Here is a 24618-nt window from a genome sequence, read left to right on the forward strand (position 1 = left end):
ACGAAGCAATTATGCTGGGCTATGGCTCTCCACTCACATAAAGCCAAGATGAGTTAAGATGGAGAAAAGTCTCCCAAACTCCCTATTTAATGATTATTTTTTGGCTAGAGACACAGCCCTGATGATAACAAAGAATCTGAGCTAATTTGTGCTTTTGCACCAGCACCCCATAACTGAACCAAGCATTACCCAAATGACTAATTACTTAGTGAAATCAAAATGGAAGCCTTGGTGTTGCTGATGGAACATTCTCCAGTCATCTTTGCTCCATCATGTACAGCACATGGATATGTGCATTGTCAATCAAACCCTTCGATGTGCATAGCAAAATTACCTGATTTTTAAAAAAATTTTCTTAATGTTTATTTATTTTTGAGAGGGGGAGGGGGAGGGGCAGAGAGAGAGAGGGAGACAGAATCTGAAGCAGGCTCTGGGTACTGAGCTGTCAGCACAGAGCCTGACGTGGGGCTCAAACCCACAAACTGTGAGATCATGACCTGTGCAGAAATCAGATGCTTAACAGACTGAGCCACCCAGGTGCCCCCAAATTAACTGATTCTTAAAAAATATTTTTTTAAGTAAGCTCTAGGCCCCATGTGGGGCTTGAACTCATGACCCTAAAATCAAGAGTCACATATTCTACCCACTAAGCCAGATAGGGACCCCAAAATTAATGGATTCTCAGTTCAGGCAAGGGCACATGGGTCTAAGTGATAGGTGGTGGGTCACTTCTTCTGGATGCCATAGAAGGTGCCTTCTGACTCTGTCCCTGAAAAATCCTCAATGCCATTTTGGTCTGGGTACTGATTCTCCTCTGGTGGTTTTTGAGGAGAATTAGCATTAGTGTTTTGGAGACCACAGTTCCAGTGGTTTGGGAAACATCTCTTAGGCCTTCTCTGATGTCCACCAAAGGTTGAATGGGCTGAACTGCAAGCGTCTAACCCTCTTCAACCCACGTTTTCTGGAGCCTGTGTGGGGTCCACTCTGCCAGCCTGGATTTGCCTGCACACCCCAGCGCCCTGCACCCCTTCTCACTCATGGATGAGCTCCTGCCAGTCACCCAGACGGAGAGGTGAGGGGTTAGGGGAGCTGAGCTCACAGAGGGAAAGCCTGGGACATGTGAGGCTTCCACCAGGGAAAATGATGAGAGAGCAGCCGGCGCCCTCGGCTGTGCTTTCAAAGGTCAGGAACACGCGGCAGGGGAAAGACAAAGAGTCTCACCTCCTGGGTGGCTCAGAGCCTGTCCTTGTCCTAATGAATTGTGTCTGATCATGAAAATAAGCCCCGTGACTTGGGTGCAGGGCCGGCTGTGATCTTTTCATTACCCTGGCAGCTATTCCAGCCAGATTTCATCTGGCTGATGCCAGAGAGATGTGCCTCCTCCTAAGGATGAAGGCAAACAACCTCTGTGGAAAATAGTTCCCAGAACCTGAGCGAAAGCCCAGAGGCTTGTCATGACTGAGTGCTCAGACCTCATGCACAGCTAGCATTTGAGCTTCTAAGCGGCCAGGCAATATAGTCAGCCCTTTCTGCAGGCCAGCCAGTTGTAATCACATCTCTGGCCTCACACTCACCCCCCCTCTAAGAGGCGTCTTGCCGCAGACTGGGAAGGAGATGGGAACGCACTGGGCCCGCACTACCTCATGCCTAGAGATCCTGGGTCCCTGGAAGTGGGTGTGCCTTGGAGCATGCTGGCTGCTTGGGAACCTCCTTAGCCTTCCCATGGCCACCCATGCCTCAACTGAGGAGGCCAGGAGATAGAAATGCTCTGAGCATTTCTTTCCCTGCTGGTTTTCCTACCATTTGACTGGATAGAATGGATTGTTTCCCTCTCCTTGGGGAGCACATTGGTACCTATCAGCACATTGACTGGTTTCTTCTTCTTCTTTTTTTTTTTTTAAATTTTTTTTTTCAACGTTTTTTATTTATTTTTGGGACAGAGAGAGACAGAGCATGAACGGGGGAGGGGCAGAGAGAGAGGGAGACACAGAATCGGAAACAGGCTCCAGGCTCCGAGCCATCAGCCCAGAGCCTGACGCGGGGCTCGAACTCACGGACCGCGAGATCGTGACCTGGCTGAAGTCGGACGCTTAACCGACTGCGCCTTCCAGGCGCCCCGACTGGTTTCTTCTTAATGCAGTGCTGATCATCTGCCCTAGGTGACATCAGAAACACTGACATTGCAGACAAAAAAATAATGCTTGAGGGCAGGGGAGGCAGACAACCTGTCATAGGGGGGCCCTGGTTCTTTCCATTAGGTGAAAAATGTACAATTAATTATTTCTAGGTCCACTATAAAGAAAAATGGACCATGTCAATCGATGTGGATAGTACTGGATGTTTTCATAATTCTATCACATTGCTGACAATTGCAATGTTCTTGTCAGGGATGTCATGTTGGGATGGGGGCGGAGGAAGGGTTTATGATTTGAGGCCCTTAAGGACATTCCCATTTCCCATGCTGCCCCTGCAAGGTTCTGCTGCTGTAGCTCACTCAAATCTTCCCTATTTCCAGGAATTTTTCTCCTTCTGTATCATTGACCTTCCATAGCTTTTAAGGGCAGTGGCAGGAAAGGCCAGGGGAAGCTGGGTTAGCTTTGGCCAAATTGACTACAATCACAATGAGAAAGCTGGATGTGTCTATGTTACCTTTCTTCTTAAATTCCAGATACTAAAAGCTGTCTTCCAATCCTGGCCTTCATTCATTTAGCAAGTATTCATTGAGTAACTGCATGAGTTGAGTGAATTGAGAAAGAAGTGTATAGCTACATTATTTCAGTATATGCTAGCTAGCATCCTCATGTAAAAAAAAAAAAAAAAAAAAAGAAAAGAGAAAAGTCAAGCAAATATCCCCAAACTTGTTCCAGGACGGACTTATTATGCAACTCATTGCTAGCTTGAGCTTTTTTATGAAATTGCTTTGCTCATTTTGGGTTGTCTACTCCACCTTGACGTTCTGGCAGATGGGGAGGTATAGCTGCCATCTGCCTTTATTTTTCTAACCCCACCACAGGACATTGCAAAGTGGGCACCACAGGGACATCCCACACTGCCAACACTGTTCTTTCACCCAAATGCTTGCTGCTTATCTGCCCAGATCCCTGGCGGGGGGAGTGGCTGGCACAGGTCTCTGGCTGATGTCTGCCTTGCCCTTTGGCTCTTTGGAAAAGGAAAAGCAGGACTGGGCTGGAAGGGCCTCTGAGTAAGCAGGTTCTGTTGCAAAAGTGCAGTTTCAGGGGTTTGGACTCTTGGAGTCAAAGCTGCTTTCCACAGGTGTTCTTTACTCAGTATCACTGGTTTGCTCTCTATCCCCCCCAGGGGAATATGATCCAGAGGCTAGCAGGGCACTGGCTGATCTGACATGGGTTCAGTCTGTTTGGTGATAGGACTGGGGTTCCTGAAGCTCAGTGCTTCTCCTTCTAGAAGTTCCTTGTGATCAGGCACTGTGGTCTGTTTGCCATAATGCCCCAGAGCCTGGCACAGCATTTGGCACATCATAGGTCGTTAATATATACTTTTCAAAAAGCGACTGTCTCAAAGAAAGCAAATAAGGCAAGTGTGGATTGTGGAAAGAGCACAGAACTGAGTCAGAGAACCTGGTCTGCATCTCAAACTTGCTACTCATTCAGTATTAGTGAGTTCCTTCACCTTGCTGAAACTGTTTCCTCATCTGTAAATTGGGGACAATCATACTTTTGTCTTAAGGCTGCTGTGGGGATGAGATAATATAGAGTGGTGCAGCTCTTGGCTCATGGAAAGTTTTGTGGGTGTTTGTTATTTACCCGGAGAGTTCCATGTGGCTCATCACAGAGGTTGGGACTTTGGTCCCCAGTGTGTTGCTTTGGGAGTCTTGGGGTTCTGGGGAGGGTGGTAAACCAGCCCAAGGTGTGCCAAAGCAGGGTCTGGCACTCCATATCTTTGCAGGACAACATGGTATCTCTTGGCCTGAACTCACTTCACTAATTAAGTTTACAGCTCCTTCACTGTGAGAGTTCCAGGGCTCTCACAACTTGTGGAATTATTGGTGAGGGCAAACACATTTTAATAATATTGAACTGGGTCTTTAACACAGACTTAGAAAGCTTGGTGAGTGAAAGCAAAGGGTGGGCAGTGAGTAGAATGACCTATTTCTAGTACCACTTGGCTTGGAGGCCAGATCTGCCATTAATCAATTAATCAAGCAAGTCACATAATGTCTCTTGGCTCTGCTTTTCTGTTTTCTAAAATGGTGGGTGGGTGGGTGGCTACTGGGGAGTTGTTCTAGATCTGATCTCACCTTTTTTTTTTTCTTTTTGGCCACAATCACAGGACAGATGGCATTCACATGTGCAGCATATTCTTAGGGGTACACACAATTTTTGAAAAACCTTCCAAAATGGTGTGGGGGAACTAAGGCATTCAACACTTTGAAATCACTACTGATATTAGCAGTTTAGCAAAACTGCTTTCTTACTGTGGGCCATGGGCATACATAAAATTGGCCATAAATGATACACAGTCCTTTTGCAAATGCTCTAAGCCTATGCTGTCTCTGCCATGAGTACCTATATCAGAATATAAGTGAGGAAGCTATTCTTATGGGGTAGCAGAAATTCAGCCTTATTTTATTTAAAAGGCCGTTATATTCAGTTTGGATTCTTGGCTAGTAGCAGCATCTATCTTGTGCTACAATTGAGAACTTGTAGCATGGCATACCCATTTGTTGTGAGTTGGAACAGAGAATTAATGGATCAGATCTTTTTAAAAGGGCCTTTCAGCTTTACAGGTTGGTTCCGTTGATTTCACATATGTCTGGGACTTGCTAAGACAGAAAAATTCAACTCAACAGCAGGTACTGGGACACAGTGGAGTGCAGTGGAGGACAAGGAATCCAGAGTCCAAGAATTTAAAACTTTTTTTCTCCATAACTCACCCATTGCAGACATCATTTCCAATCATGGCGTATATAATGATGGCTGGATGATCCAACAGTGGGTCCCTGGACAAACTGAGAAACATAGATGGGATATGAATGGCAAACACTCAGAAGCTGTGCTTTGGAACTGATGTCACAGCCTGGATCTGTGAAAGGATCTTTGCGTGCCCCCCCTTTTGGATAACATTTTGCTATTTTTCTTTCATTCCAGTACCACCATTCTCTTTCCCTCTTCTTGTGTATAATCTGTAACCCACCTCCCCATTAGGGAAAGACCACAGAAGTAAACAGAATTGAGAAGAGTGGATTGAAGTCTCCAGTAGGCACACGTGATGCCATCTTTTTAGGACCTTTCCCAGCGTTTTTCATCAAGTGTTACTTGGTTACTTCTGTCCAGATTTGTAGGACATCCCAACATCTGTGTATTGAACTTCAAATTCAAGGTTTTCTCAAGCTTTCTCTCTGGGAACCCAGGGCCTTGCTTCTGAATTTTAAGCTCAACATGAGCACATAAAGCAAGAAAATGAAATACATTTTTTTTGGTCTTTTGTTCAGCAACTTTGGCCAGACCTAAATTTGATCCCCTTTGTATGCGTTTTTTATGATTCTTCTTAAAGAACATATGCAAATTAATCACTTCCTATGCCCACGGGTCCAAGAAGTGATAATGTCCCAATGTTTGGGAGTGTCTAGTAAGGTACTGGTACTCAGTACAAGTGATTACAGGGTAGCCACAGAGGGTTTTCATTCTTTGTTTTTAAATCAGAAACCCAATCTAAAAACAACTTCTTATATCCCACTTTCACTTACCTTTCTATAAATCTGTCCAGGTTTTGGGAAGATGCACCTGAATAATTAAAAGACAATAATTAAAGGTAGTGAGCTCAATTCAACACGATTGGGATGATAGTCTGATTGACTGAAATCATGGAAGAAGCATCACTGTGCAACCAGACATTGTCTGCACCATCACACAGATGGAAAAGCTTCATTCTCCTTAAAGAGTTTTCTGTTTATGTGGCATTATATTAACATGATCCTAAATTCTTTGGATTTCCAAGTCTCAAGATATTTCCTAAGCATGAATGAGTAAGCTTTCTGGTAGATGTGAGAACATGATATACATCTATCACCAAAGAGAAACTACTCCAAAGATCGTTAGGTGAGGAATGAGAAGAAGTAAAAAAGGATTCTTTGAGAACTAGCCATCTCCTTAGAAAGCCCCAGTTAATCACCTGCTGGGATCCCTGCTCACTCCTGAGGCTCCTCCTGGCTGGCTGGTCTGTTCAAGGTTCAGATTGTACAGCTGATATATTTAAACTCCTGTGATGAATGACCACCCTCCCCCTCTCCTTGCTACCACCTGTAATGTATCTCTTATGTGAAAATTGTATTTATTGGATACTCATTTTATTGTGGACACACTGTTAGGTACTTATATTATTAGTTCATTTACACCTTGGCACAACTGTGTGAGGTAGGTATAGTAGCATTCCCATTTTATAGATGAGAAAAGTGAGGCTTACTTAAGTGAATTGCCTAAAGCCACACAACTAATAATATGGAGAGCTGCTTAAACCCAGTCCCTTCTGTCTGTAATGCTGAGCTCTGGCACTGCTCCTTTAGGTTGGGAGTCTAGAAAGAGTGAACCCATATAGGTTTATTGCTAGTTTGTCCCTTGGAGGCTGGCCGGCAGTAACAAGTAATCATCAGCTGGGTGACAAGGGACGAGGAAGATTCTCCTATAATTTCCAGCCTTAGAAGCCTGGGGACAGGTGTATCTTATGACAGAGTCAGTGAGTGTTCTTAGAGATCTGCAAAGAGAAAAGGAGGGTGCACAGCCATGAAGGCCATGATGGCCCGTGTTTCCCTGAATCAGTGTGACCACAAAGTGACTGCCTCTTCTTCAAGTGCAGTAGAATCAAGCTATATGGGCAGTGCTGATATTCCCTTGGTTGACTCAGGAATGTCAGCACATTAAATGGATGTTGCTTTATTTCCCTTTTTTTTTTGTGGTAAATATACAACCCATAAACTTCACCATTTTAACTTTTTTGAGCATCCAAGCGGCTTTAAGTATATTCACATTATTATGCAACCATCAGCATTATCCATCTCCAGAACTTTTCCAGCATCCCAAATTGAAGACTTATACTCATTAAGGAATAACTAGGTCCCTCATATAGGTGGAATCATAATATATTTGTCTCTTTGTGCCTGGCTTATTTCATTTACCATAATGTTTTCATAGTTCATTTGTAACATGTGTTAGTATATCCACTTTTTTAAAGGCTGAATAAGTTTCCATTGTATGGATCTATACATTCATCCGTTGATAGGTACTTGGTTTGTTTCTACCTTTTGACTATTGTGAATGATGCTGCTATGAACATTGGTGTGCAAGTATCTGTTTAGGTCCCTGCTTTCAATTCTTTTAGGTATATACCTAATTGAAATTGCTGGACCATATGGCAATGCTATGCTTAATTTTTTTTTTTTTGAGGAACTGTCATACTGTTTTTTTATTCCCTTTATGTTAGTGAGGCAGGGTACATTTGATATGAACACAAACATAGAAATTAAGAGCAGTCAATTCATCTCGGCAGGCATGCATCCATTTACCCTCTCCATTGGTTTGCTGAACACCTACCATGTGCCTGACATACAGTAGGGAGTTGACAAATGGGTTGGATGCAGACTCTATGTCTGAGGAGCAGCATTTAAAGGGGGTAAACACATAACTGAGTGCTGGTGAAAGTTTTAATGCCCATCCAAACCCAACGAGAATGTGCCAGATTTTACAACACTGAGTCCTAAATGTACAGACTCAAAGACTTTCTGGGTGTTAGAGGGCTCCCATCGTTCTCAAGAGGAAAGAGAAGGAGGGCAGCCATTGCCTGCTGACATATCCCATGGTGTCTCACTCATCTCATTGGCTGGCCTTTCATTCAGTTCCAGCCCCATGACTCTCAACTTCCCATTTTCAATAGGGTAACAATCAAGAGGTGTTTAATTCTCACTCTTTGATTTTTCTTTTAATGAGAAATGAAAACTAATGAAAGCTCAAGCCATGAGTGGGAAAAAAATTAAAGGACCAGGTCAGGCCAATAATTTTCCTCATTATCCAGACTGCAGCTGGGAATTTGAGGTGCTGAGCACCCACAGAGCTGGAGGGAAATGAAAATGAAAACCTGTCATGGCTTGCCACATGGGCCGCCCCCTCCCAGTGCCCACACCACCCACATCCCTTTGCTGCTCAGGACAAGGATGGCAGGCCAATTGCAACTGGGTGTGGCGAATTTCAAAACAACAATCACAAACTTCCACTCAAGGGGAGAGAACATGCCTACTCTTCTTTACTCAAATGTTAAGGTTTTTTTTTTCTGCTGAATATTTATAATATGAGCACAGAATTTTCTGTGCTCCAGAGTTGTTGTGCCTTCCATGATTTATATTTCCTTTTGGGAATCTCAGTTTTATGAAATTATGTAATTAGTTTAGGTAATTTCCACATCATTCTCTCTTCTTAATTCCCTTTTCCTGTTGTCCTGCTACCCTTTTTAAGCCCCATCAACATTTGCTATCTCTCTCCCTCCCAAGCCCTCTTGTCTTCCTCCTCTTGTATATAGACTTCTTCTCAGCTGCTGATTTTACTGCTGCTGTTGTAGAAAATACTGAAGCATTTGGAACTGGAAGATGTGAGCAGGAAAGAAAGACAGCCCCTAGCCTGTGGGATGTGGCAAAACAAGGGGGACATTTGAAGAACTGTAACTACCCTTAAGAGATCCATAGTCTGGTCTCTACAATTACAGTTCAGAGAGATGGAAAAGGTGTGACTATGAAATAGGGACATTTTATTTATTCATTGAAGTGGTCCAATGGAGAATTAAAGGAATTCTTTCCCCAATTAAAGGAAGAAGGGGGTCTTTTTTGGCCATCAAAGTCTGAATTCTGGCTCATTTAGTGCCTTTTTCCCTAACATTTATTTATTTTGAGAGAGAGAGAGAGAGAGGGGAGGAGGGGCAGAGGAGGGAGGGAGGAAGAGAGATAGAGAGAGATAGAGAGAGATAGAGAGAGAGAGAGAGAGAATATCCCAAGCAGGCTCTGCACAAATTGTGAGATCATGACTCACATTGAGCTGAATTGAGCTGAAATCAAGAGTCAGAAGCTTAACCGACTGAACCACCCAGGAACCCCTCATTCATTGCATTTTAAATGAGGAATTGTGGGGGCTCCTGGGTGGCTCAGTCGGTTAAGTGTCTGACTTCAGCTCAGGTCACGATCTCACGGTCCGTGAGTTCGAGCCCTGCATCGGGCTCTGGGCTGATGGCTCAGAGCCTGGAGCCTGCTTCCGATTCTGTGTCTCCCTCTCTCTCTGCCCCTCCCCCATTCATGCTCTGTCTCTCTCTGTCTCAAAAATAAATAAACATTAAAAAAAATTAAAAAAAATAAATGAGGAATTGTGCATTGCAAGGAGAGAAGAAGGGTTTCACATAATCTCAGCATTGGTTGTTCTCCCATAAATAAATTTCAGTGTACATTTCCACTGCTGGATCAGTGTTGACCATAGCAGCAATTCCTTCATATTCTGGGCATTCAGATCAACTGGTAAGATGCTTTTCATGGTCTTCTAAATGAGCTTGTAACTTTCTGTGCCTGGCCCAGAGCGGAAGTGCTCTGTCTCAAATTCTTCATGGGAAAAGATGAAGTTTATTTAAATACAACAGGTCTTCAGAAATTAATGCATTAATTTGATAGCACTTATGGACTACTTCCTGTGTGCCAGGCATTGCAATAGATGCTGGGGACACATCAGTAAGTAGAACAGATACGGTCCCTATTTTTATGAAGTTTATAGTTCTGAGGCAAATAATGAACATAAAGTGTGAGGATTCAGAGAAGCCCTGAAGAAGTGTTAAGCTGTGCACTGAAAGAAAACTAGGTGTTTCCTTTCTTGATGTTCGAAGACAATAACTTGTTAATTAATTTCTGATAAAATATTTGATGCTTTTTTATACATGATGCAGAAAGAAATCCCAAGTTTAAGGCCATTTTGTTATAACTGTCTGAATAGGACAAGGGAAGATCCAGGTTTCAAGTTCTAAAGCTTATATAATTTGGGGAATCCTCTTTAAGGAAAAGGACACAAAACAGAAAAATGAGACCTGACATAAAGGGAAGCCAAAGTGGGAAGAGAGAAGGGTCTGAACCAATTGTGGTTAGATATCTTAAGTTGGAAAATTTTACAAATTCATATGGTCGCCAAGCTTGGGAGGCCCTCAAGCTAGAACATCATTAGCTTCATAACTCTGCCTCTTGATGCTCCTTAAAGGTCATGTGTGAAGTCTTGGGGCATCAGTGCCAGGTGGGACCTCCAAGAGCATATGATCAGGCAGCCCACTTTCCAGATGAGGCCCAGGGGCAGAAAGAGACTTGCTCAAGGTCCTACAGCTGGTAAGTGGTAATCCATTTCAGATGTCAATTTAACAATACACATTAGTAATGATTGAACTAGATCATTTTAGTTCCTATATGAGAATATGTGAGTTATATTATTCGTTCTTCTATGAGACCCTGTCGCTGCCAGGAGACCCCTTTCCTACTTCCTGAGTGAGAACTGAAGGTTTTTTTCTCTGTGCCTCTGTCCACGTCCGGGTTTTGGGGAGCCTTGAGACTAGGTCGGGAGATATCAGAAGACAATAAAATGCTAACCTCACTGCCGGTTTGGTGGTACTCATTCTGGTCTTCTTCTTCAATCGACCTGCTACTATTTACTTTTCAGAGTCTTCTAGCACCTGCTCCATACTTTCTGACAAGGCTTTAGAGCAGCTTTCAGGGGGGCAGGCTGGGTGGAGCGTACTTACTCTATTGTACCCAGAACCAGAAACCTAAGAAGCGTTATAGAGAATATAAAATGTTCATGGAAAATGTGCTATCATACACAGACATAAAGTAAATCTAATAATGTTTTTTAACTTTCATTAGATTTTAAATAATGCAGATTTTGCTCGTATTTTTATAATTGAAGCATTTTGAAGAGTATGATGTATATACATCCAGTTAAAAAATCAGCCATAAGAAATTTAAATTCCTTCTTTTCTCTAAAAATGTTGCTTGCAATGAGTAGAAACATTCAGACTAATACATTGACCTTGAGCTCAAAATAGTAGGCACTTAATAATTGTTGTGACAGTTTCTGCTGGTGTTTCTACTACTGAAAATGCTTTCAAATTCACAAGTGTGGTTCTGAATTTCTGTGACAAGCTAGATAAATGATTCCCCAAAACATATATTTTTTAAAAGAATATAATAGCCTTCCCAGAATGGCTCTGATCTCCCTCATAGTCTCATAACTTGACACAGCTTCACAAGCATCCCTCAGCCACGCTGAACTTCTCTCATCCTCTTTCTCAAAGATATTTTGCCCTTGGAGCCTCTTTGCACTGAGTCACCATCTCCCTCTGCTTTTTGGATTCCTATTTTTTTTTTCCTGCAGGGAAGTCTGCTCAAACGTACCTTCTCTGTGAAGTTTTCCTCTCCTTCTCCAGGCAGAGGTAAATATCTCTCACCTCCAGAGACCTCAACCTACCTCTATTTTAGTGTCATTTCAGAAGAACACTGATTGTCTCCTTATTTGTCTCTCTTTTCCGTGTAGTTATGATCTCCTTGAAGGCAGGGGCTTTGTCTTGTCCATCTTTCTATTTCTAGCACCTATTACAATATCGGAGAGGAAACAGAGGGAGTAGTGGGGGCAAAATCAAGTGGAAAATGAGAGGATGGGAAGTAAGAGAAGACCAAAGGTAAAAGGCACATGCCAGCATGCTTCAGAGCTGATAAAAAAACATGGCAAATTCATTTAAGCTATCAACACAAGTAGCAGGGAGCTTTCCCCACAATGTCCTTTATCTCAAACCCTAAACAAAAGAGATCTACTGAGGGGCCCCTGGGTGGCTTAGTCTGACTCTTGATTTCAGGTCATGATCTCACAGTTCATGGTTTTGAGCCCCATGTTGGACTCTGTGCTGACAGCACAGAGCCTGCTTGGGATTCTCTCTCTCCCTCTCTCTTTCTTGCTGACCCTCCCCCACGTGCACACTCTCTCTCAAAATAAATGTTTAAACATTTAAAAATAGGGGGGATCTATTGAAAGGAGACCCCCTAGGACTTCAGCAACCTTTGCCATTGACAATTACAAAAAAAAGTAGAAGATATTTGCTTCTGAATTTGCCTTCTGTAGGTGGGCAGATTCAAGAGGTACAGGATGGAAATCTTGACCTAACAGAAGAAATGAAAACTCATTCTCTTCACATTATAATCATTGTCAGGTGCCCTGCTTCTATCTAGATGAGTTGCATGGAACAAGGAGAAGCCAGGCAGGGCTGCATAGATAAGTGCTAAGAAATAGTTCCACTTGGATCAGAATGTCTCCACTGTTTAATGATTCTTTGAGATTGAAAGCCTTGAAAATATTAAAAATGGGAATAAATCCTGCTAACATAAGGAGGGAAATGTGCCCCTCTATACAAAGTGTATCAAATTGAAATGTTTTTAACTCAAAAGTTTCTATTAAAATCAAACAGTGTATCTTGGAGATACGTTTGGTCCTTAGGATGAATAGGAAGTTTTGATACCTTGCAGGCATTGAGCATATCTGTATTTACATTTTAGATCAAGCAACTCAAAAACTGGTATTAAAACCTGGCTTTTTTTTTTTTTTTTTTTTTTTTTTTTTTTTGCTGTGAGCACACTGGATCATGGCTCCCAAATAGAAACATCCCAGTTGTTTTGTTATAAATAGTTTCTCTCATTGCCTCCCAACATTCTGGGTTGAGATTAAAAACTTGACCCAGTGGTTGGGTTTACTAAATACTTACTGAGGGCCTACTTCTGCTTGGCAAGATAATTTCTTTGTTTCTCTCCTGTGCTCTGTGGCTTTTAAAAAATTGTTTTAAAATTTCCATTTTAAAATCATTTCCAAGAAGTTAACATAATTTTCAAAGGTTGAAATAGTTTACAAAAGTTGCAAAAATAGAACAAAGCATTTGCACATATCTTTTATCCAAACTCCCTGAAAGTGAACATCTTTCACAGTCATGGTACAGTTATCAAGATCAGGAAATTCAGTACTGTTGTCAAATCTATAGGCCTATTTAAATTTCACTGATTGTCCCACTCATGGGTCAGTCCAACTCAGACCCCACACTTTCTGGGTCAGTCCAACTCAGGATCACATATTGTATTTAGTTTTATGTCAGCCCAGTCTCCTTTAACCTGGGCTAATTCTTCAAAGTTTTATGACCTTGACACTTTGGAAGGGTACTGACCAATTATTTTATAGAATGCCCTTCAATTGGGTTTGTTTTATGTTTCCTCCTAATTAAATTCAGGTTGTGCATTTTTGTCAAGAATACAATAGCAAGTGTTCAGACAGCTAGTTAAAGCCACAAAATCTGTTTTGTTAGAGAATAGAGATCATGGTGGGGGGAAGTGATAATAAAAATAATATGTTCTTGTATGTGTAACTGAATTCAGCTCTACCTGGATTAATACTCATTTCTAGTTTGTTTCTTCATCCTTCTTTTACTTTTTTTTCTTGCCTCTCCCTTTCTGAGAGGACCACTTTTGATAAAGAGGGAAGGCTAACAGAGTGCTGGGTCAAGGTATCTAATTCTGATGTTCAGCTGCCTCTGGGCAGGTATGGGTCATCTTGACAGTGTGACAGTGAAGTGAAGATAGTGGCTTTAGAAGCCAGAATCTGAAAGAGGGACAGCATGGCATGGTTGGGAGCAGGCATAGACACTCTCTGACATGGCTTGTACGAGACAGACATGGGTTTACACTCCACCACTGATTTTGGGTGAGTTATTAAACTTATCTAAGCCCCAGTTTCCTCACCTGTAAAATAGTGTTGCTTTGTGGATTAAATGGGGATAAAGTATGCAAAGTACTTAGCATAGTGTCTGGGTGAGAGAAGGTACATTTTATGAACTAAATGTTTGTGTCCCTCCAAAATTCATACGTTGGAATCTAATTCCCATCATCATGGTATTTGGAGGTGGGACCTTTGAGAAGTAATTAGGTCCAAAGGATGGAGTTCTCATGAATCAAATCCGTGCCCTTTAAGAAGAGGCAGAAAGCTAGGGTGCTTTCTTTCTGCCATGTCACAAGAGGATACAAGGAGAAGTCAGCAGTTTGCAACCCGGGAGGGGGCTCTCACTCAGAACTCCCCCTGCTAGCACTCTGATCTTGAACTTCCAGCCTCTAAAACTGTGAGAAATAAGTTTCTGTCATTTATAAGATAGTCTATGTTTGTTGTTGTTGTTGTTAAAGCAGTCTGAACTAAGCCTGCAGTACTTAATATTAGCTAAAATCTATAAAAGTAGTAATAACAATAGCAACCTCAAAACCTCTCCAGCTAAATCCACCCATCCTGCTAATGGATGCTCCTGGGGAATCATGCCCTGACCAATGGTCCCTCCTAGATCGTATTCCCCAGGTAGAACACACGATTAGCTGGCCAGGGCCTGAAAAGACATCGATGTATTCTTTCTGGCTTGGAGCAAGGCCTGAATGGTGGTGTGTCTGTGTCCAAGGCAAGCTCCTTCCACAGTTCTTTTGCTTGTTGAGGAAGCAAGCTGCTTTCTGGCAAGTCTCTGCAAGTCTAACAGCAGGATGGATGGTTCTCTCATGTTCACTCTTATTAGAACATCCCCCAGAAGCGTCTTCTCTCCTTCTGCTTCTCACCCCGGGCCTGGTCACCTTGTAGGAGCTCTTCCCACTTTTGACTTGTTGTACATTGAAGTCCTACTTTTACTTGCACAGTCCCTGGCCACTTAAGACTTGGGAGGGGGTCCGAAGCCTCAAATGGCCACAAGGGCCAGGTAGCTAAGCCCATAGTCCACCTGAAGGGCAAGCCACTACTCAGCTCCAACCAATCGTTGCCAGGCAGGGGTGTGGCTGTGTTGCCAGATTTTCATAGGTAGATAAAAATGGTATTTTTATGCAAGAGCTCTTGAGTTTTAAATATGAGCAACAAATCAGATTAAAAACAAAACACTTAAACATGGAGTGACCCTGAAGATTGCTGGTCTAAAACAGTCTGATTTAGAATTTCAGAGTCATGGAGCTTGGATGGAAGTTGAGATTATCTGGTTAAAACCCTTTATTTTACACAGAGGGAAACTGAGGCTCAGAACAGGGAGGGACTCATGGAGGCTATGGAGCCAGCCAGTGAGAGGTCAGGACCTGAATGTGGTCATGCATCCATTAATGGTTAGTCTTTTTTATCCTTTGTGCCTATTACAGCAGCTGGTGCTCAAAAACACCAGCAGACTTAATATCAGCATGGAGATGAGTTTAGGGTTCGCCTCTCCCCTCACTTTTCACTGGAGAGCAACAGGAATGAGTTGTACTGTGCTGCGGTGCATGAATGAGGTGATTTGCTTTGCCAGTAATCTTGTGGGGTTCATCTCAGAGCAGTGATTTGTAGAAGAAACAGTTGAGCGGCCATCAGGAGGGAGCACAGAGCTGAGCTCATAGCCGTCATGGACACGTAGTACCCTGCTCTCTTCTTCCTCCCTCTCCCCTCCCTCTGCTTCTGCTCCTCACCCCTCTGCTTCCCGCCACCTCCCGCTTAGCCTTCCCAGCACATTACCATGTAGATGGCCTGAATATAAATTTCATATGCTGCCCTGAATTTTGCCCTTTTACCCTAGTTTCTCTGGTCTGCCAGATTCTCTCCCATTCTCTAGATGGTTTAATGCAAGCTGAAAGAAGGGAACCAGCAAGTTCTTGGAGTGGGGGAGGGGCAGTGGAGTTCAAGCTCAAATCCGGTTTGCGGCAAAAGGATTGAGGTGGGGTCAGGTAGGTAAGGCTGTGACACATGCTCTGTGGCAGCATGTTAAAATTCTCCAAGTTTTGGGGAGCCTGGGTGGCTGAATCGGTTAAGCAACTGACTTCAGCTCGGGTCATGATCTCACGGTGCGTGGGTTTGAGCCCCACGTGGGGGCTCTGTGCTGACAGCTCAGAGCCTGGAGCCTGCTTCCGATTCTGTGTTTCCCTCTCTCTGTTCCTCCCCTGCTCGTTCTCTGTCTCTCTGTCTCTCAAAAATAAATAAAAACGCTAAAAAAAATTAAAAAAAATTCTCCAAGTTTCTTATCTATATACTTCCAGCTGGTCCCCTGCTCCCACTTCTGGCGTGTGGGGGAACACATGCGTGCACAGAGAGGGGTGGCCTCACACTGTGTGGGAGATCAGGCCTGGAAAACAGAATTCCTGTAAGCACTTTTGACTTTCTGAAAACAAAACGACCCCAAATAGGGGTTTACACTAAGGTTTTGCTAAACCTGCAGAATCAAAGTGAGGAAGGCTACCAGTGACAAAAGACATTCCAGGCTAGTAAAGTCTCCTTGGGAAACTGTGGAGATGCTACGCGTGGCCCAGGAATGGGTAGGTCAGAGTGCCCACCTCTGTAGGCTGTGTGCTGTGGCCATGGGGGCTCAGGGGCTGGGATCTGTGTGTCTTTTAAAGCATATGAGTCTTGTTTATTTTAGAAGTGGATGACTTGTGAATTTTTATTTACTTAAAAACACATGTTGAATACTCCTTTAACATTTGTTTTTCTTCTACCTTTTATTTTAAAAATGAAGTATAATCTTGCCAATCGTGGCTTTTGCCCACTGTGGAGGTATTCAGGTTGGCAAAGGATTACTGTGTGTGCTTTTCTTCTCTTCAAAGGCTAAATGTAACTCCTGAGAGTTATTCAAGTTTATAAGAAAAAAAGTGCGTTGGCTTGACTTTTCCCTACTACGTGCAGCAGAGGCTGAGCTCAGTGCTAGAGTACAAATATGGTTCCCTCGGGGCTCATGCTCACTGTTGCACTGGAAAGTTCCACTTGAAGCAGCTTCAAGCCAAATAAAGGGTGACCAGAGGCAGCAACAGAGGACTTGTGTAAGGTGGCAGGAGTTTGGCTCTGCTGGACGTGTGAATGGGAGCAGTGAGATCAGGCAAGGACAGTGAGGGCTTAAATAAAAGCTAGCATTCATTGACTCTTTACTGAGCATGAGGCTTTGAGGCCCAATGCCAAGGTCTCCAAACGTGGAACATGCAGCATGGGTATGAGAGGTAGTTTGGGGGTCCATGTTTGCCTCACTGGACTCTCAGATGGATATTGATTGGCATCCACATTTATAGGTCTAGCCTCTGAGAGGTGATCATCTTTGAAAACCTTCATCTGCTCCTCCACCTTCTAGAATATTCTTGGGCTCCCAGCTCAACCAGTCAAAGCTTGTTTTCCAGACTCTACTACCCCACAGCTTCCGTCCTTTGCCCCACCCATCCTTACTGCCCCATACTGTAGCTCTCACTTCCCTCCACCCCAATCCTGCCTTTGTCCTAATTTCCTCCAGCCTTGCAAGGGGAGCCCTAGCCCGCTGCCCAGGATGCACCCATTCCCCAGGGCTCCCTTGAAGTCCTGCCCATTTCTCCTCTGTTCCTGGCCCCAGCTCCCCTCAGTCACTCTCAGACCTGCTGTCCACCAGGCTCCAATCATTTCCCGTTCTTATCCCTTGCTCAGCCTTTTCCTCCCAGAGGAAGAGCGCTCTTTTTCTGTGAGATTCTCCTGGTCCAGCCAGCCGCCCCTCACCCATGACCCTGCCCACTGCTGTCTCGAGGGGCCTGTAGACCCAACCCCAGATATCCCCTTGTTCTGTCCTTACACTCGGTGAGCAACAGGCTTTCCCATCATGGACGTTCATCTTTTAAATGTATTTTTGTGTTTTCAAATCTACTTTTTTTTTTTTTTTAAGAAACAATGTACATTGAAAAAGTGACTGATTTTTTAAAATGCTGAGGAAATAATAGGACAGGTGGTAGGTGGAGTTTGCAATGATGATGGACATTTAGAAAGCACTGGGTTTGGGGCGCCTGGGTGGCGCAGTCGGTTGAGCGTCCGACTTCAGCCAGGTCACGATCTCGCGGTCCGTGAGTTCGAGCCCCGCGTCAGGCTCTGGGCTGATGGCTCGGAGCCTGGAGCCTGTTTCCGATTCTGTGTCTCCCTCTCTCTCTGCCCCTCCCCCGTTCATGCTCTGTCGCTCTCTGTCCCAAAAATAAATAAAAAATGTTGAAAAAAAAAAAAAAAAAAAGAAAGCACTGGGTTTTTCCCATTCAACCTTAAATAGCCCTGTGAAGTTCAAGTATGTCCTGTTATTATCCCCACTGTGCAAAGTGGGCCCCATCTGGGTTTTGTGATGAATTCTGCATGTCATGTGATGTAGTTTAAAAATTGGCTTTATTGGAGAAGGGGCAAACATACAAGGCAAGGCTTGTTCCCCGAACCCCATCACTCACTGACTTTGGGCGCAGCCTTTCCCTCCGCAAAATAGGGTGAAGGCAACCTACTGGGGCTAGCTTGTTGTCTAGGCAACCCAGAGTGAGATCCCGGGTCAACTTTGGCAATTGTGTGCATTGAACCATGACCCACATTCTATATAGATGCAGAAACAGGCCAGGGAAATTAAACTATTTGTCTAAGTCACACACCAATTCCAGCGCCTAAATTCAAAACCAGTCTACTAGTTTACACGGCAAGGAAATGAGATGATTTTAGGAAGCAACAAGAGTGGGATACCTCTGCTGTTTGTTCTCTGGGAATCGCTTTGCATCTCTGAGAAGTGAGGTGACATTCTGTGAGGACCCAGCCAACCACAAGGTGTACTGACCCTTTCCCTGTCCCTATGCGGCCCCGCCCTGCAGGTCCTCTGGGCAAGCTGGGAGCTGTAGGAGTTTGCTGCAAATCTCCTTTGCCCATTGTAAAGATTTAGCTGGAAGCTTGCTGGGCAATCAGTACCCAACTTAAAGATGACTTTGGCATTGTACATCTTAAAATGCTTTATAATCACTGGCAATGGTTCATGGTAGAGGTAACTCTAGACATTTTCCAGGTCTTGTTCAGAAACATCAAGATGAAACTAAGAGCTGTTTCTTTAATTCTTACTACACAGTTTTTAAGAAAGTCTTTAATATTCCATTCAACTCTTTATTCTCTTTCTCCTTTCTCCCTCTCTCTCCACCGCCCGCCCCCTCGCTGGTTCTGAAAAATAAGTGTAGCCATAAATATGCAGGGCGTAGAAGGCTGACTTTTCCTATATCCAATAAAAACCCTGGGGAGTAATTGAAATAACTTGGCACAGCTAGTCAGGTTACATTCTGCATAATAGCAAAGAAAACCCATAGTGAGGAAAAGCTGCAGTAAACAGGAAGAAAGGCTGGAAGTAAAACCAGAACATTAAATAATGAGTAATTATGAGGGACTAAAACAATAACAACAGCAGCAATAAAAACCCTTGTAGAATTCCATCCTTAGAAAAATAGTCAAGGAGCATCTTCAAAGAAGTTATACTAGACAAAGTCTACATTTTAGGCATTTCTAAGGATTGCAAATTTAAAGAAAAGGAAGGAAATAAGCCCTCCCCCCACTTACACTCTGGCACCTATTTATTAGACTTAACTCTGACAGAAGGCATAGGTTTTGATCCCATTTTGACATGCCTGTTTTTTTTTTTTCATGATTAGGCTTCTCTCCCATCTCTTTTTCCCTGTTTTATCTATCTTCACAATCTGAATTTTAAAGGAATGCTGTCAAGACAGCATACCACAAAAGGAGAAACATCTACTACAAATTGTACTTTGTATTTTTGGAGCATCTTACTTTGGTCTTTTTGATTTTACAAAAGATCACTGCATTCATTGTGGGTAGAAAGTAATGTTGAGTTGTCAAGTCTGGGGTTTGGGAGAGAGGGAAATGCTGGCATCGTAGGCACAGGGAGCGTGCAGCTTAGAGTCCTATTGCTTGTTCCTGTCCTAACCTGACCCCCTCAACTATGGGATCCCAGGCAAGCCCTTCACGGTTCCTGTACTCACTTTCTTCTAGGTTTGGTTTTTTTTTTTTTTTTAAGTTTATTTCTGTATAAACATAAAATCTTTAGGAAACAGAAAAGTATATATAAAAAAAAGATCATCCATAATTGATCAAACATAATGATTTTGGTATATTTTCTATGATCTTCATATGTGAAGCTAGTTTTTTCTCTTATTTAAAAAAAAATATAGTAGGGGTGCCTGGGTGGCTCAGTGGGTTAAGCATCCGACTTCAGCTCAGGTCATGATCTCACGGTCTGTGGGTTTGAGCCCTGTGTTGGTCTCTGTGCTGACAGCTCAGAGCCTGAAGCCTGCTTCAGATTCTGTCTCTCCCTCTCTCTCTGCCCCTCCCCTGCTTGCAGTCTGCCTCTCTCCCTCTCAAAAATAAATAAACATTAAAAAAATGAAAACAATAAATAATACACTATAAATTAAACTATACCATCCAACTTCGTATCCCGATTTTTCTTTTGGCAGTGTTTTGTCTTTCTAAATAAAAATATATGGCCTCTTCACCATCATTTTCTAGAGTGCATGATATTGAGCACAGGTGTTTTGTTCTTTGTGTTTTATTATACATTGACAGAGAGCTTTTGACAGCTTTGGGGCTGTTTGTTTAGCTCACTAAAGGAAAAGAGAAAGTGCAAGGGGCTGATATTCACTTTGTGTATATGATGATTCATAGCCAGGTTCAATTCTAACTTTCCACTACATTGTCCATTGTGTTCATCTGCAGAGAGGTGAGGCCAAGCTCTTTCTGTAGATCATCTTAGATCACAGACCAGTGACTGTAGTATCTTTGTTGGTGTCTGAGTGTGGTGTAACAATCTGGCTACAGATCCCAGCCCTGCAACCTTCTCTGTGATCCCAGGCCATGTTCTTGGTCTCTGTATGTCTCTGTTTTCTCAGCTGTAACAGTGTGGATATCTATCATTAGAATTCCTCAATTCTGAGAAATACATTTTAGCACATTTGACATTGGGTTGAGTCCTGCAATCAATGTGTACACTGTAATTCTTCCTTCCTTTTTCCTCCCTCAACACCCCCTTGAGCTATTATAATCAGTGGTATCATAGAACTGAAGAAATATACTGATACTTGCCTTACAGTTTGTTGAAAAAAAAAAGCTGAAATATTATACGTAAAGTATTCTTAGCACTTGGCAAGAGAGTAATAAATAGCAACTATTATTTCATTAGTAAGAAAACTGATATTGTTCTTAGACGAGCAGAACATTTATTCTGTGTAGAATACGTATGATAAGACATACATTATTTGCTGCTCATATATTTGGTTAAAACTTGTACTGCCCGGAAAAAGCCTTAGCACTCTTGTGAATTAGAAATGGCACAGGGATGGCAAATAGGTTTAACTTTACGTGCCAAGTCTAACCTGTTGATGGTGATTGTCAGATGTGCTGTATTGTAGGAATTGCTAAGGCAGAATCTGGGTGTAGCAGAGAGGAGCGCCAAGGTTGACTAGTGCCGTCTTAGGAAGATGGAGTGGCAACACCCACCCTAAGTGTCTGCCATCTCTACATCACGGTGTCACAAAACATTACTTGGCAATTCATTTGGCATTAGCCAGGCATTGGTTCATCAGTCAGGAGTTTCACTGAAATCCTGTGGCAATGGACTGTCTCTGGGTCCAAGGTGGGAGCTGAGAACCATGTAGGTGAGAGGCAAGGACACTGATGTCCTGGGAAACATGGGAAACTGATGGAGACCTGCAAGTCTCCACAACACTCTGAAAATACATTCATTTTCTTAATGGCTTTGGGGATTTCAGATATAAACACTTAGCCATTTATCTTAAAACTCCAATCTCAGGGGTGCCTGGATGGCTCAGTCCGTTAAGTGACTGACTTCAGCTCAGGTCAGGATCTTGCGGTTTGCGAGTTGAAGCCCTGCGTCGGGCTCTGTGCTGACAGCTCAGAGCCTGGAGCCTGCTTTGGATTCTGTGTCTCCATCTCTCTCTCTGCCCTTCCCGCACTCATGCTCTGTCTCTCTGTCTGTCTGTCTCTTTCTCTCTCTCAAAAATGAATAAACATTAAATAAAAAAACTCCAAATCCCAGTAGAAATGTGGGAGACTTTGCATCACAAGGAAGGGCAGAGCCTTTGCAATGATCTTGTTTTTACTCAGCCCTTGTTCTGCTAAGGCTTGCTTAAGTCTTGCCTCCTGAGCCTTGAATGCCCTGCCTTTCTAGATCTATGCTTGTGGATGACTGACCTGCTCCCTTGCCTTGGTGTACATCCTCACCACATCTTTTTCTTTCTCTCCTCTGCTGTAGGTAAGATGCTGTATTTGAAGGGCCCTGGTGCTGGAAAGGGAGACTGTTCATTTTATTAGGTGGCCCTTGTTTTCTAACTCAGCTTTTGTGGAACTTATGAAATAAAATCAATCAGTAAAGGCACACTGCTGAAGGCTTCGATGGAAAGCTACATACCATTTCTTGAAATATTCTGGTAGTCTCTGTGATTGCAGTGGTTTCTTTTCCGTAAGCGAAGGTAAATAGATTTTTCTTTAATTCTGAAACAAATTACAAAGGTGTATATCAGGACAAATACAAAGGTGTATATAAGGACATTCACACAAGTTCAAAAACCTTGATTTTATTATGATTTTTCAAAATGGATGGTTCAAATGAACTCAGATGATCAAATCTTTGCACACATGTTTTCTCTAAACTGTCAGTACATTATTAAGTGTTGTGGGGTGCCTGGGTGTCTCAGTCGGTGACAGCTCAGAACTGGAGACCGCTTTGGATTTTGTGCCTCCTTCTCTCTCTGCTCCTCCCCAACTCACGCTTTGTCTCTCTCTCACTCAAAAATAAATAGACATTAAGAAAATTAAAAAAAAGAGTTGCTACAAATAACAGTCCTATAAAATGGTTTGCATCAATGTAGTAAGACTAAACTTTTTCACTTTTGTGAAGTTCTCCAGAGTCATCCCTTTCTAATCTTTTTACCAAGAGCTACTATAAGTTGCTTGAGCAAAGGTCATCTTGACAACTGTGTCCATTTTTAAATTTTATTAGGTTTTTAAAATTTTAATTCCAGTAGAGTTAACATACAGTGTTATATTAGTTTCAGGTGTGCAAGATAGTGATTCAGTGATTCCTATACATTGTTCAGCGATTTTGAACCTGACCTTCTTCCCTTTCTTCTTTTGGTTGCTATGAGGCCGTGGCACACACTCTTGTTGTCCTTCAGATCTAGCTCTCCCCTTCATTTTAATAGAAGTTTTAGTAGGACATGATAATGTCACAGTGATGACTGCTTTACTCAGCTTCCCTTACAGCCGCAATTGGCCACCTCACTAATTTCTGGACGATCAGATAGAAGGAGAAGTATCCAATTTCTGGGAATATTTCTTAGGAAACAATTGGCAAGTGCCCCTTGTTCCTTCTTTATCTTCTTTCTCCATTTTGGTGCCCAGAGTGATCCCATCTTGGACTATGGGGGTATCTCCTACATTGGGAAGGCAGAGGGGTGAGCTGCAAGAACCCCGAATCCTTGAGAACCAGTGGAATTGAGCTCTCACACTAGAGCTGGATTCCACATTTCTGAAATTTTACGTGTGAGAGAAATAAACTAAAATATTATTTTATTTTAACCACCCATATATTGAGTTTCTTTGTTTACTTGTAGCTAAATCTAATACTAATGGACACAGAGTTTAGAGACAAATTTGTGACCAGTATCAGCTTATAACTGCATGTATTTTAAGTCGTTTTCTTGGCTTCTCTTTGTCCCATCCTTGATTTTCTATCTTCTCTTGCCAAGGTTTAATTTAAGTGTAATTTAATGTTATATCCTTTATACTTTTATAGGCTTCCCTAAAATCTTTTTTGAAACAAGACCAGGTATAGACTAATGAATGATAATTAAACTCAGAAGTACTTGATTACTCCTCAAATGTTTGTATCTTCTCTTTATTATAATAACTTCATATCTCACAACCTTACATAAATCATCATTTATTTTTAAGTGTTATGTGAGCCTCACTTATTATATTTTAGTGCTTGCCAACTGTCTCAGTGTTTCATAAAGGTAAACATGTATCAGGTTGGGAACTTGGGATGCACTGAAGGAGTATTCATTTAGAAGCCTGAGAAAATTAATGATAACATTTTTTGATAGACGAGCAAGTTGTATGAGCAATATTTAAGTATGGGATTTTTACTTTGTGGTAGAATTTTTAGGCGAATGATTTATTTTATTTTTAAAAATCAAAGCTACCCATGCAAATAATTTTAAAAAGCCAAAGTTGTTTTACTTGAGTGATGTTTAATGGGCCCTACTATGTTCCAGAGACTGCTCTAGGCACCTGGGTCATACTGGTAAATGAAGACGATGAAGACCACTGCCCTGTATTGTTGAAATTCTATCAGGAAAAAAACAGTAAGAATCCTGAATGAACAAATTAGAGAGGATGCTAGAAGGCGGTAAGTGCTATGAAAAAAAGGAGGCAGAAGAAATAGGGTTAGAGCGGTCAGAGCAAGGCTCAATGAAATGGTGAACGTAAGCAAAGACAGTTAAACTATTTATGTCTATAAAGCTTAGAGTGATTAACAGCAATCCCACACTCCCCTACCCTCCCCATTTCTCCGTTCCCAGAGGCTACTAATTTCAGCCTTAACTGACTCTTTGGGTATATTCTTTCTTATCTCTAAATAACATACTTTCAAGTCCACTTCTTGATTTGTAGTCTATTTACTTCCCACCATAGAGCAGGGGGTTTGGCTATTCACAATTGATGTATGATTGCTTTCTCTTTCCTTCTA

General features: G+C 42.5%; 1 protein-coding gene across 2 annotated transcripts in view; it reads right to left on the reverse strand.

Annotated features, from left to right (window-relative positions):
- Positions 1 to 24618, reverse strand: part of AOAH (acyloxyacyl hydrolase) — a 170047-nt gene that overhangs the window by 28311 nt on the left and 117118 nt on the right. For both annotated transcript variants that reach the window (XM_049641702.1, XM_049641703.1), the window contains exons 14-16: positions 22279 to 22361; positions 5726 to 5762; positions 4913 to 4987 (exon numbers count right to left, since the gene is read on the reverse strand). In XM_049641702.1, coding sequence (XP_049497659.1) covers positions 4913 to 4987; positions 5726 to 5762; positions 22279 to 22361 — 195 coding nt within the window. The remainder of the gene's footprint in view (positions 1 to 4912; positions 4988 to 5725; positions 5763 to 22278; positions 22362 to 24618) is intronic.

The sequence above is a fragment of the Panthera uncia genome, chromosome A2, assembly GCF_023721935.1.
Source record: "Panthera uncia isolate 11264 chromosome A2, Puncia_PCG_1.0, whole genome shotgun sequence".
NCBI lineage: Eukaryota > Metazoa > Chordata > Mammalia > Carnivora > Felidae > Panthera > Panthera uncia.